General features: G+C 36.4%; 1 protein-coding gene across 3 annotated transcripts in view; it reads left to right on the forward strand.

The window, feature by feature from the left end:
• CE2H16orf87 (chromosome E2 C16orf87 homolog) overlaps positions 1-14,870 on the forward strand; it is a 36,086-nt gene that overhangs the window by 3,797 nt on the left and 17,419 nt on the right. For all 3 annotated transcript variants that reach the window (XM_030298097.2, XM_030298096.1, XM_030298095.1), the window contains exon 2: positions 5,945-6,041. In XM_030298097.2, coding sequence (XP_030153957.1) covers positions 5,945-6,041 — 97 coding nt within the window. The remainder of the gene's footprint in view (positions 1-5,944; positions 6,042-14,870) is intronic.

The raw sequence follows: 14,870 nt of genomic DNA on the forward strand, positions 1-14,870 counted from the left end.
CTTTGTAACATCCCCTTTATATCCTGTATTGAAAATACAGTTCTGAAACATCTAAACCACAATACTTTTCATTTTTCGAGAGGTTTCACATCAAGTAGCTCAAATTATTGAACCATCTTGTATATAGGAATATTCAAGATTCTTATTAGTTGTCTGGTATCTTTTGTATATGTGTCTGTTTTTGCCTTAAAATTTTTTAATAAAGCAGTTTTTTTTCCACTTATAGGAAATTTTATGTGTTATGTTGCAAACGTGTCCACTGTAGGTCACTTTGGTTCTGTTAGCAAGGAAATGTAAATGAGTTCTCTGTAGTGTGGTTATTTTGAACTTTTGAAAATCAATGAAACAATATAGAACCAGGGTCTTGTTTTTGCACTTGTTTTTTTACCCAATGCGGGGCTTGAGCTTGTTAACTGCGAGATCATGACCTGAGCCAAAGTCAGACACTTAACTGACTGAGCCACCCAGGGCCCCTATTTTTACCTTTTTTACTTGTAAACAATCTGAATGCACTTTACAAGGGATAAATTGATACACAGTAAGTCATCAGTAAACAAACTTTAGGTTTTTTATTATTTTTTTTATTTTAAAATCCTGAGAGTATAGCATTAGAACTTTTGTTAGTATCATCTTTGTCATTACAACTGAAATTTGAAGGAAATTTAGGATTTTTTTGTTTAAAATCCAAATTGTACTATAAAAGAGCAATATTACTGAAGTCCACCCTATTTAATATTCTTTTTCTAGGATCTGGGTTTTGGTGGTGGTTGGTTGTGTTTTTATCAGAGTTGGGATTAGGGGAAGGACAACTTTCCATTTAAAAGGGACTTTAGGGTAACTTAGCTCAGGCGCATGAATGTTTCAAGTCATAAAACATTTACTAAGGGATGAAAATCCAACGATCGATTGGTATTTGTACATTCTTTATCCCAAAGGCAAATGTACATGTCTCACTTAAGTGCAGCCCTCTATTAATTCTGGATATGGTTTGATATATTATTCTTGTGTATAAGACAGAGACCTAAATTTATATTTGTTCGGTTTTAGTGACTGGAAGAATATGCTTGCTGAGTAGCAAAAGACCTTTTGAACAAGAACATCATGTTTCTGTGTTTTTTGGATAGCACTAATTTAAAATAGTTTACAGTACAGTGAATTACCTTAATAGTGTAAGTGTAAAGGAAATGAGTCAGTACCTTTGAGTTTGATTTCTGTGAAGATGTGAAATTTTAAAATGACAAACATCTATTTTGGGTACATTTTACAGTAGTAGAAAATGTAACATTACATTTTCTGTCCTGGTTTGAAAGAATCTCATCATATTCTTGATAAAGCATGCTGTTTGAGCTATCTGGAGTTCGATTATTTTTATAGGATTCATTGTGATTTTTCTGAAATTGCAAACTAGAGATCCTTTGTTTAGTATTTTCATGTAAAAAATTCTATCAAAATATTAATTTAGTTTAATCAGATCAAGTATTTATATTTTAGACCATGAAGCATTTTTTTATATATGTGGATAAAAAGCTTTATAATTGTAGCTAAGCTTTCACACAGGCAAAACAATGGGCAAATGGAATTTATCTTGAAAAGTAAATTACAATTTTCTGACCATAATTATTCTGAGTACTTTTTATTGAGATTACTTTCTGGTTTTTGGTGAACATGTCTTGATTTCAAGGATCATTAAGGCTGTATTAGTGAAATGACTATGCAAAATCAAACTTTTAAAAATGATTTTTAATAATATTTGGCTTTTGAAAAATCATTATAGACTTGACATGGAGAAAGCCGCTTGTAAGTAATTTACACATTTGGAAACAGAAGGTTGGGGGCGCCTGGATGTCTCAGTCGGTAAAGCATTTGACTTTGGCTCAGGTCATGATCTCAGGGCTCATGGGTTCAGGCCCCGTGTTGGGCTCTGTGCTGACAGAGCAGAGCCTGGAGCCTGCTTCGGATTCTGTGTGTCCCTCTCTCTCTACCCCTCCCGCTCGGGCTTGAGCGTGCTCTCTCTCTCTCTCTCTCTCTCTCTCAAATAAATAAAAATATTAAAAGAAAAAAGATCCTAGGTCTTGACTCCTACATTCTCTTTTGTTTGTGCTATACTTTTGCCCTTCAAAGTGATTGTTGTGAACTACTCTTTTGTCAGTGGCAATTGGCATCTTACCCTCTTATTTTAGAACCCGAGTCATTTTCAGTACTTTCCCTTTAAAAAAATGGTTTTAACAGAAGTATATTTGGCAGTGTTACATTAGTGTCAGATGTACATTATAATATTTTGATAGTATAGGTTAAGATGTGTTCACCATAAATGTAGCTACCGTCTGTCACCCTAGGAGTCTATTCCAGTACCATTGACTGTATTCCTTGTGCTGTGCCTTTCAACCCAGTGACTTTACTTTGTTCTATAATTGGAAGCCTAAACATCCCATTCTCCTTTACCCATTTTGCCCATACCCCTACCTATGCCCCACCCCAAAGGGGCCATCAATTTGTTCTCTGTATTTATGCATCTGTTTCTGCTTTTGTTTGTTTGTTGATTTGTTTTTTGGATTCCACATATAAGTGAAATCATATGATATTTGTGTTTCTCTGACTTATTTCACTTAGCATAATATTTTTTTTTAATGTTTGTTTATTTTTGAGAGAGAGAGAGAGAGAGAGGAACAGAGAGAGAAGAGAGAAAGAATCCCAACCAGGCTCTGTGCTGTCAGTGCAGAGCCCGACATGGGGCTCAAACCCATGAACTGTGAGATCATGACCTGAGCCAAAATCAAGAGTTGGACACTTTCTCGACTGAGCCACGCAAGCGCCCCAACATAATATTTTCAAGGTCCATCTATGTTGTCACAACTGGCAAAATCTCATTCTTTTTATGTCTGAGTAATACTCCTGTGTGTATGTGTGTGTGTATCACATCTTCTTCATCCATTTATCTGTGGATGGACACTTGGGTTGGATATCTTGGCTATTGTAAATAATGCTGTAATAAACATGCCTATGTAATAAAGATGCCTATGTCTTATCAAATTAGCGTATTCCAGTCGGGCCCTCATTCTTATGCTGGGATTTCTTTAATTACTTTCTAACCATGTTCGCTTTTCTAACTGGTTCTAATAAACTGCTTTCAAATATGTATTTTATTTTATTATTTATTTTTTATTTTTTTTTCAATATATGAAGTTTATTGTCAAATTGGTTTCCATACAACACCCAGTGCTCATCTCAAAAGGTGCCCTCCTCAATACCCATCACCCACCCTCCCCTCCCTCCCACCCCCCATCAACCCTCAGTTCTCAGTTTTTAAGAGTCTCTTATGCTTTGGCTCTCTTCCACTCTAACGTCTTTTTTTTTTTTTCCTTCCCCTCCCCCAAGGGTTTCTGTTAAGTTTCTCAGGATCCACATAAGAGTGAAACCATATGGTATCTGTCTTTCTCTCTATGGCTTATTTCACTTAGCATCACACTCTCCAGTTCCATCCACGTTGCTACAAAGGGCCATATTTCATTCTTTCTCATTGCCACGTAGTACTCCTTTGTGTATATAAACCACAATTTCTTTATCCATTCATCAGTTGATAGACATTTAGGCTCTTTCCATCATTTGGCTATTGTTGAGAGTGCTGCTATAAACATTGGGGTACAAGTGCCCCTATGCATCAGTACTCCTGTATCCCTTGGGTAAATTGCTAGCAGTGCTATTGCTGGGTCATAGGGTAGGTCTATTTTTAATTTTCTGAGGAACCTCCACACTGCTTTCCAGAGTGGCTGCACCACTTTGCATTCCCACCAACAGTGCAAGAGGGTTCCCGTTTCTCCACATCCTCGCCAGCATCTATAGTCTCCTGATTTGTTCATTTTGGCCACTCTGACTGGCGTGAGGTGATATCTGAGTGTGGTTTTGATTTGTATTTCCCTGCTGAGGAGCGATGTTGAGCATCTTTTCACGTGCCTATTGGCCATCCGGATGTCTTCTTTAGAGAAGTGTCTATTCATGTTTTCTGCCCATTTCTTCACTGGGTTAATTGTTTTTCGGGTGTGGAGTTTGGTGAGCTCTTTATAGATTTTGGATACTAGCCCTTTGTCCGATATGTCATTTGCAAATATTTTTCCCATTCCGTTGGTTGCCTTTTAGTTTTGTTGGTGGTTTCCTTTGCTGTGCAGAAGCTTTTTATCTTCATAAGGTCCCAGTAGTTCATTTTTGCTTTTAATTCCCTTGCCTTTGGGGATGTGTCGAGTAAGAGATTGCTACGGCTGAGGTCAGAGAGGTCTTTTCCTGCTTTCTCCTCTAGGGTTTTGATGGTTTCCTGTCTCACATTCAGGTCCTTTATCCATTTTGAGTTTATTTTTGTGAATGGTGTGAGAAAGTGGTCTAGTTTCAACCTTCTGCATGTTGCTGTCCAGTTCTCCCAGCACCATTTGTTAAAGAGACTGTCTTTTTTCCATTGGATGTTCTTTCCTGCTTTGTCAAAGATGAGTTGGCCATACGTTTGTGGGTCTAGTTCTGGGGTTTCTATTCTATTCCATTGGTCTATGTGTCTGTTTTTTGTGCCAATACCATGCTGTCTTGATGATGACAGCTTTGTAGTAGAGGCTAAAGTCTGGGATTGTGATGCCTCCTGCTTTGGTCTTCTTCTTCAAAATTACTTTGGCTATTCGGGGCCTTTTGTGGTTCCATATGAATTTTAGGATGGCTTGTTCTAGTTTCGAGAAGAAGGCTGGTGCAATTTTGATTGGGATTGCATTGAATGTGTAGATAGCTTTGGGTAGTATTGACATTTTGACAATATTTATTCTTCCAATCCATGAGCACGGAATGTTTTTCCATTTCTTTATATCTTCTTCAATTTCCTTCATAAGTTTTCTATAGTTTTCAGCATACAGATCTTTTACATCTTTGGTTAGATTTATTCCTAGGTATTTTATGCTTCTTGGTGCAATTGTGAATGGCATCAGTTTCTTTATTTGTCTTTCTGTTGCTTCATTATTAGTGTATAAGAACTGATTTCTGTGCATTGATTTTGTATCCTGCAACTTTGCTGAATTCATGTATCAGTTCTAGCAGACTTCTAGTGGAGTCTGTCGGATTTTCCATGTATTATATCATGTCATCTGCAAAAAGTGAAAACTTAACTTCATCTTTGCCAATTTTGACGCCTTTGATTTCCTTTTGTTGTCTAATTGCTGATGCTAGAACTTCCAACACTATGTTAAACAACAGCGGTGAGAGTGGGCATCCCTGTCGTGTTCCTGATCTCAGGGAAAAAGCTCTCAGTTTTTCCCCATTGGGGATAATGTTAGCTGTGGGCTTTTCATAAATGGCTTTTATGATGTTTAAGTATGTTCCTTCTATCCTGACTTTCTCAAGGGTTTTTATTAAGAAAGGTTGCTGAATTTTGTCAAATGGCTTTTCTGCATCGATTGACAGGATCATATGGTTCTTATATTTTCTTTTATCAATGTGATGTATCACGTTGATTGATTTGCAAATGTTGAATCAGCCCTGCATCCCAGGAATGAATCCCACTTGATCATGGTGAATAATTCTTTTTATATGCTGTTGAATTCGATTAGCTAGTATCTTATTGAGAATTTTTGCATCCATATTCATCAGGGATATTGGCTCAAACATATATTTTAGAAAATACTACCTCTTATCCCACATTTTTTTCCCTTGCTCTGATTCTGTTATGGTGTTCTATGGGTCACTCTCATCAGCACATGTTTATCATGCATTTTCTATATTCATGGTATTGTAAAGCATTAGGAGAATGTAACGATGTATAGGACATAATACCAGTGTCAATTTGTTGTAAGGGGGTGGGGTTTAAATAAATCTATGATCCCTACTTCAATAATTTATCATTCAGTTCAGGAGACTACATAAACACTGAGAAGTTCAATAGAAGAATAGTAATAATACACGTTTTCTTATTTTTGTACAGGTTCCTGTTGCATGTAAATCGTGTCCCTGTGGTTACATATTTATTAGCAGAAAACTTTTAAATGCAAAACACCCAGAAAAATCACCACCTTCTACAGGTAATTATGAAAGTTTACCACATATTTAGCTTTTTGATGTAGAAATGTAAAACTAATTTTTGTGAATTTAGTATTTACATCTCTGTTGAAGTTAAAAATTAAAACCTATTAAAGTATGCCTTTGGTTCTTATTAGCTGTTGGAAATCAGTTTATGACATTAGTTTGCCCTTCATTCTATTTAAATGTTAACTCCCTTATAATGCTGATGAATCTGTTTATTATTGGAGGATGTGTCTCGACATAGAAGAGTTTTAAACAAGGGAGTGATCTGATCTGATTTTTACAAATTAAATAGTTTAATTAAGGTATCATTGATATTCAGTAAATAGCACATATTTAAAGTGTGCAGTCTGATAGGTTGTATCATATGATTACACCTGTCATCAAAATCAAGGTAATGAACAATGTCCATCTTTCCAAAAGTTTTCTAGTTCCCCTTTGTTACTCTCTTCTTGCTACCTTCACCCCCACAAAACCACTGATGTGTTTTCTGTCACTATTCTTAGAACTTTATATAAATAGAATCATACAGTATGTACTCTTTTTTTGCCTGGCTTTCACTGAGCATAATTTAAGATTCAGCCATATTGTTGTGTTTATCAATAAGAATCAATTGCTTTTTACTGCTCACTAGTAATTTTTGTAGGCTATGTGACAATATGTTGTTTATTCAGTGGTTGATGGACATTTGGTTTTACCACCTCAGTGCTGGTAAAATTTCTAACAACTTTCAAGTTTTTTTTTTTTTTTTTTAACTAGTAACTGGAAAAATACAACTTGATTTTGATGTGAATATAAGTTTTAGACATATTGGTTATTTTTTATAATTCTCTGATTTAGAATATCTAAAAAATAATTTTGTTGGAGTTTTACTTTCCCATTAATGTAGACAAATTGGATTTATTCAGTGAGTATATTTCTTAAAAGATGAAATTTTGTTATTTATCCTTGCTATTTATCCTTGCTATTTATCCTTGTTATTTATCTATTTATCCTAGAAGAGTGATGATCTCCAAATAAAAGTAAATTGATTACAAATAAATTTTGAGTGACTGCTCTATGCTAGGCATTGTTCTAAGCCTTGGGCGTAAAGTAATGAATGAAATCTGTCAAGGGAGGTTCACTGCTGTCATGGAGCTTACATTCTTGTGGGCATGAGATAGACAATGAACAAATAAAAAGGGCAGTTACTGGCTTGTGATAAATGCCTTGTAGGAAATTAAAATAGATTGCTGTCCTAGTATGTGACTAGAAGGCTACTTTTGATTGAGTGACTGGAGAAGGCCTCTCTGAGAAGGGACATTTAAACTGAGGCTGAATTGGAACAAGGGGCTAGCCCTGATAAGATCAAGAAGAACATTCTTGACAGATGAAATAGCAAATGCAAAAATTTTAGGGCTGAAAAAATTTTGGTGTATTTTAGGAACGAAAAGGCCAATGTGGTTGCAGTGTAGACAGTAAGAGCAGGGGAATGTGGGAGATGAGGCCAGAGGGATAGGCAGGGGCCAGATTGCATACAGTTTTGTGAACCAGAGTAAGAAGTTTTGGATTTTGTTCTTAAAATGTGAGGAGAAACTATTCCTCGGATGTGGGATGGAGTGAGGTAAAGGTAGCATGATCTGATTTGCCTTTCAGAAATACCATTTTGGCTGTTGTCTAGAGAAAGGTGTACAAGACAGAAGTGGGCTATTGCAGTATGTTAATAGTGAGAATACTAAGAGAGTGGTTAGCTTATAGTAGCAGATGATTACAAGAATCATTTACATTTATGTCTGTGAGCGGTCTGTTTATTCTAGGAGTCAAGAAAATTATTTAATTCCATTTCTGCCTCTGTTTAAGTTTGTTCCCATTCATTATGAAAATAAAGGCTTTGCTGGATTAGTTATATAAGAGTCATCCAGAGAGCTTGTTAAAAATGGGTTCTCCTGGGTCATATTCTCTGAAGAGTTTGGTTCAGGTATGGAAATCCTGGAATGATTCATTCAGTAGATTTCTGGGTGGTGTGTCAACTCAGTTCTGGGTCTCCAAAATGAGTAAGACATAGTTTGTGCCCCTTAGCAGGACAAATGTGTTAATTTTTTTTATTCAAATATTTTTGAGCTCCTTCTGTATACCAATGACTCAGGTGAGAAATGAGATAAAGAAGAAACCCAGCAAGGATAGAGAGAAGGGACAGATGCTGCAATTAAGGAATTGGAATCACTTGAACCAGAAGGAAGACTTTTACAGTGACTCCCAATGACTTGAATTACTGGTTAGAAAAGGAATATAAAAAGGAAGACAAGTTTTGAGGGAAAGATGAAGAATTTAGTTTTGGATGTGGTTGTGAAATATCCTTGTGGGTTATTTTTTTCCCAGTTGGACATAGAGTTTGAAGCTTAGGGAATAGCCTCAACTGGAGATAAATGTCTTTTTTTATGCTTATTTACTAATTTTGAGAGAGAGTGCACGCATGAGTGCATGTGCACTCCTGAGCAGGGGAGGGTTAGAGGGAGAGAGCAGGAATCCCAAGCAGGCTCCAAGCCCATCCTGAGCCCTGTGCAGGGCTCCATCTCACAATGTGAGATCCTGACCTGAGCTGAAATCAAGAGTTGGATGCTTAATGGACTGAGCCACTCAGGTGCCCCTGGAGATAAATCTTGTGTTTTTTTTGTTTTTTTTTTAATGTTTGTTTATTTTTGACAGACAGAGGCAGAGCATGAGCACGGGAGGGGCAGAGAGAGTGGAAGACAGAGAATCTGAAGCAGGCTCCAGGCCTGCTGACAGCATAGCTCCCAACTTAGGGCTGGAACTCACCTGCTGTGAGATCAAGACCTGAGGGGAAGTCGTTGGACTGAGCCATCCTGGCGACCCTGGAGATAAATCTTTTGAGCCATTAGTGAATGGTAGTTGTCATCATGGAAATGGAGGAGATTGTGCCATAGGGTCTATAGGGTAGGAAAAGGAAGGAGTTCAGAGACTGAACTCTGGCAAACTCCAGTCATAAATGGTGGAGGTTGTTAGGGAGTTCAGGTCAACTGAGAAGATGTGCATGTACATGTCAGCTGTAGGGGAACAAACAAGAGAGAGTGGTGGTACTTAAGTCATGGTGATAAATAAGAGGCAGTTCATTATTATTTTACATTTGGAATTTCCTGAGGTTCTGTTGTTTAATAAAAGTGGCCTTGTGACCTTGAAGTAAAGATGAGACAATAAAGCCTAGAAATTCCCTGGAGGAGGAAGAGGTACCAGCAAAAGAAACAAAAAATAGTTTAAAAAAATGGAGGAACATCAGAAGTAGACTGTGCCGTAGAAACCAAAGGAGGAAAAGGTTTTAAGGAGAAAGGTTAAGAATATTCAAAGCCTAGAAAACAGTTGGTATAGTACAAACATGGGAGTTGGAAACCTTGGCTTCAGATTCAGATTCCAATTTTGTCACTCTCTAACAAGTTAATTAACCTCTGAGTGGCTGCTACTTACTTGCATGTAAGGTAGATTTATAGTATCAACCGTAGAGGGTTGAAGTGCAGATGAAGTGCATATAAAAATGGCTAATGTAAACAAAGTTTAGTATGTTATAGGTACTCAGTAAATGTTCATTTTTACAATTAAATTTCTTAAAAGTAAGATTTACCTTGGTTAGTTTGTAGTATGTGGGAGATTGAGAAGAGTATAATTTTTAAAATGTCTACAGTTACCAAGTACTTGATGAACACTGGTCAATGGGATCCAAAACATTTCAGTTTTAATAAGAATTTATAAAAGAAAAAATGAAAATGGACAACATAATATATATCTGGAAGGATAATGAATTTCACTAATAATTAGGGAATGCAGTTGAAATAAAATACCATTCTTTTTACCCATATTCTGACAAAAATGTAAAGGATTTCCAAGTACTTTTATGAATATGGTGGAATGAGTACTTTCATACTAGTGGTGAGGTTATAAAACACCACAGCCTTTTTGCAGAACAGTCTGACAGTAGTTGTTAAAAGTTTTAAATGCACATAACCTAGAATCTAGACTTCTTTATCAACAGGTATGTAACCTGGAGATAGTTGTTTATAATACACAATGAAATACTTCCTAGGATTTTCAGGCAACAGTGTTTATAATAGGAAAAGTGAAGCCAGATATTATCAGTGGGGAGTGATTAAGGAGGGTACATCTTTTAGGGAACAATAGTATATGCTAATTAGAGAGAATGGTGCAAATTGTTATGTATTGACATGGAAAAATCTCTAAAAGTTAATTTAAGAAAAACAGTACAGGGCGTGCCTGAGTGGCTCCGTAAATTAAACATCCAGCTCACGACTTTGGCTCAGGTCATCATCTCACAGTTGGTGGGTTTGAGCCCTGTGTCAGGCACTGCTTGGGATTTCCTCTCTCTCTCCCTTTCACTCTCCCTCCCTTTCTCCCTCCCTTTCTGCCCCTCCCCCACTTGTGCTGTGTCTCTCTCAAAATAAATAAACTTTAATACTTAAAAAAAAGTGCAAAACGATACTTGCATGAACTTTTTTTACAGAAGTTTTTTTTCTTGTAATGAGAACTTTAAATATTTACTCTTAGTAATTTTCAAATATGCAATAGAGTATTATTAACTATAGTCACCATGTTGTATGTTACTTGTCATGACTTATTTATATTGTTGTTAGAAACTTGTACTTTGTATATTGTATAGTGTAACTGGAAGCTTGTAGGACCCTCTTCATCCCAGATCACCCCCCACCCCACCCCATCCCCGCAAACCTGCCAAGTCTCACCTCTGGCAACCACCAATCTGTTCTCTGTTATTTATGAGTTTAGGTTTGATTTTTAAGATTTCACATATAAGTGGGATTATATGGTATTTATCTTCCTTTGTCTAACATATCACTTAGCATATCGCCATCCATGCTGCCAAAAATGGCAAGATTTTATTCTGTCAATTCTGTTTTATGACCAAATAATACTCCACATTATCTTTATCCATTCATCCATCAGTGGACACTTTAGATTGTTTCCAAATCTTGGCTATTGTAAATAATGCTGCAATGAACATGGGGTGCATGTATCTTTTCAAGTTAGTATTTTCTTTGGATAAATACCCAGAAGTAGAATTGCTGTATCATGTGGTAGTTCTATTTTACATTTGTTTTTAATTTTAAGACCCCACAAAATGATTTCTACATGGGTAGATCACTAAATAAGAAGGGAGGAATCAAGGAAGACTTTTACTTACACAAACATTTAAAACAGGAAAGAGAGCCATCTGTAAAGTTCACATTGCAGTTATTTTAAAAATGAAATCAAAGCTGTAGAAGATAATCTTAAATTTCAGTGGGTTGAATTTTTTTTTTAATTTTTTAAATGTTTATTTTGAGAGAGAGAGAGACAAAGCATGAGCAGGGGAGGGGAGAGGTAGAGGGAGAGGCAGAATCTGAAGCAGGCTCCAGGCTCTGAGCTGTCAGCACAGAGCCTGGTGTGGGGCTCGAACTCACAGACCGTGAGATCATGACCTGAGCCGAAGTCGGATGTTTAACCAAGCTACTCAGGTGTCCCGAAATTTCTGTTGTAAGTTTGTGACATGTAGGAGGAAAATTGGCTGCTAAGTCAAATAGATTTATCTAAGCTTGAATTGCTTAAAACTCACGTTTTTTCAAATATACTAATTATCTGTGTATCTTCATAGCACAGTAGAAATAGGGAGGTAGGACACTACCTACATAGAACTTTGTCTAGCTGAAAATACATTTAAATAAAATTTATTATGGAAATTAAAGGATTTTTACAAGTTTTTTAATTTTGATAAGGGGAAAAGATGAGTGTTATAAATAAATCTGTATTAAGATGGAGTGCCTGGGTAGGTCAGTTGGTTAAGCTTCTGACTTCAGCTCAGGTCATAATCTCATAGTTTTGTGAGTTAAAGCCCTGTCTTGGCTCTGTGATGACAGCTCAGAGCCTGGAGCCTGTTTCAGATTCTGTGTCTCCTCCTCTCCCTGTCCCTCCCCTGCTCACACTGTCTCTCTCTCTCTCTCTCTCTCTCTCTCTCTCTCTCTCTCAAAAATAAATAAACATTAAAAAAATTAAAAAAAAAAAAAGAAATGCTCAGTGTTTTGTATGAGTGCATAGAACCAAAAGACAATTAATTATTCTTTGATAACTTTCCAAATGAGTTAGGTCTGTGTTATTCCTTGTATTCTTTTTAGGGGGGGCAGTAGTAAATGGAGATAGGTTTTTAAAAATTAACTGTCTTGGGACGCCTGGGTGGCACAGTCGGTTAAGCGTCTGACTTCGGCTCAGGTCATGATCTCACGGTCTGTGAGTTTGAGCCCCACGTCGGGCTCTGTGCTGACAGCTCAGAGCCTGGAGCCTGCTTCAGATTCTGTGTCTCCCTCTTTCTCTGCCCCTCCCCTGCTCATGTCCTGTCTCTCTCTGTCTCAAAAATAAATAAAAACATTAAAAAAATTTAAAAAAAATTAACTGTCTTGTTAATGTAGGATTTCATTTCTAAATTGAATGGTTGCCTAAGAGTTTAAAAAATAGATATTGGAGAGAATGCAGAGAAGGAGGATCTCTTTTGCACTGCTGGTGGGAATACGAACTGGTATAGCCACTTTGGAAAACAGTATGGAGGTTCCTCAAAAAATTAAAAATAGAGATACCCTATGACCCAGCAATTGCACTACTAGGTATTTGTCCAGAGGATACAGGTGTGCTGTTTCGAAGGAGCACATGCACCCCAATGTTTATAGCTATTGACAATAGCCAGTTTGGAAAGAGCCCAAATGTCCATTGACAGATGAATGGATAAAGAAGATGTGGTATATATATACAATGGAGTATTACTTAGCAATCAAAAACGGTGAAATCTTGCCATTTGCAGCTACATGGATGGAACTAGAGGGTATTATGCTAAGCAAAAGTAGTCAGAAAAAGATAAATGTCATATGACTTCACCCATATAAGGAATTTAAGATACAAAACAGATGAACATAAGGGAAGGGAAGCAAAAATAATATAAAAACAAGGAGGGGAGCAAAACATAAGCGACTCTTAGAGAACAAACAGAGGGTTGCTGGAGGGGTTGTGGGAGGGAGAATGGGCTGAATGGGTAAGGGGCATTAAGGAAGACACTTGTTGGGATGAGCACTGGGTGTTACACATAGGGGTTGAATCACTGGAATCTACTCCTGAAATCATTGTTGCATTATATGCTAACTAACTTGGATGTAAATTTAAAAATAAATGAATTAAAAGAGAAAAAAAAATAGTTTCATGATTAAGTCTTAAACTATCGATTTGAAGCAATTTCTTTAGAAAAAGGTTAAAGAAGGGGTCTCTGTCTGGCTCAGTCGGTGGAGCATTAGGACTCTTGTTTGGGGGACTGTAAATTTGAGCCCCACATTGGGTGTAGAGATTACCTAAAAAAAAAAAATCTTAAAAAAATAAAAAGAGATTAAATGAGAAATACTATATATCCTAAAATTGAGAGTATCTGTACTATAGACCAGACCTTGAGCACCAAATATTGTTCAAATATTTGATCAGTCACCAAAAATTTTGATAGAAACAATTTTTGGCGAGAACAAACTCTGCTTTATCCAGATGTTTAAATTTGTTTTTTCTGATGGTTATTCTGGGTGTTTTGTCATATCAGGGGTGCCATTTTGCATTTAATAATTATGGATGTGCCTTTTTCCTTCTAAAATTTTAATTATAAAAACTATAAAGATAGGAGTCTGGGTGGCTCAGTTGGTCAAGCGGCAGACTGTTGACTGTGCTGACAGCTCAGAGGCTGGAGCCTGCTTCAGATTCTGTATCTCTCCCTCTCTCTCTTCCCCTCCCCCACTTACTCTCTTTCTTTCTCCTTCAAAAATAAACATTAATAAATAAACTGTATATTTCTTCAGGTTAAGCTTAGGCAGATAAATAACAACCTCCTCAGTTTTAATTGAGAAGGAAAAAATGGATTAAAAAAATTAAACTTTTCAAATTATTCTCTAGGATAAGTTAATAGAGGCTGATAAATAAGCCAAGAAGTCTATAAATAACATTCACTTTTAGTTAAAAAAAGTGAAATGATTATTGCCAATTGATTGCCAGTACCTTTTATAAACCCAGTGATTGAATATTAATTCAGTAGTAAGTGATCCTCAACTCTGAATTACTTGACAATGAAGGTTTGGTTTTGTTATTTCAGAAAACATTGTTTCTTATATGCTAATCACTTAAAATTGCTATACATTCATATATGAGACATGGCTTTAAGTTTTTGTTTTGCCTTTTGATGGAAGAATGCATAGCTTTATATCTGTACCTATACATTTAGGTTCTTAATCATATAGTTTGTATAATGATGTCAGTATTTATTTTTAGGGCTCTTATAGAATCTTCTGACTTTGTCTAATTAAGACTGGCTGATTTTAGGTCTGCTGCATAGCTGTCATACTGAGATTTCTTTCCTTTGTACTCTTAGGATAATTCCACTTTTTATGTACTATTTTTTTTTTCAACTCATGTGCTTTTATTTCTGAAATAAATTTTCCAGAAAATTGTTTTAGGCCTGGAAAAAAAATTTTTTATAAAAGATATGTGGTGGTACATTTCCTGTTTTCCATTGTGTGGAAGGCCTTTCCTTTGTACTCACATTTAAATGTCATCTTCATTCTTCCTCAGTCCTTTCCATATGAGGGCTCAAATCTTCAGTTTAGGGCAGTTTTTACCCAGTATTTCTTTTTCTCCATTCGTTTTTCTCTTCCTCTTGGCATACTTACTGCATACTTATTGTATGATACATCAGGATTACCATCCACAGAGACTAACACTGGACTGGACAAATAGGGTTTTTTTCCACTATGTAGTAA

The sequence above is a fragment of the Lynx canadensis genome, chromosome E2, assembly GCF_007474595.2.
Source record: "Lynx canadensis isolate LIC74 chromosome E2, mLynCan4.pri.v2, whole genome shotgun sequence".
In the NCBI taxonomy this organism is placed as follows: domain Eukaryota; kingdom Metazoa; phylum Chordata; class Mammalia; order Carnivora; family Felidae; genus Lynx; species Lynx canadensis.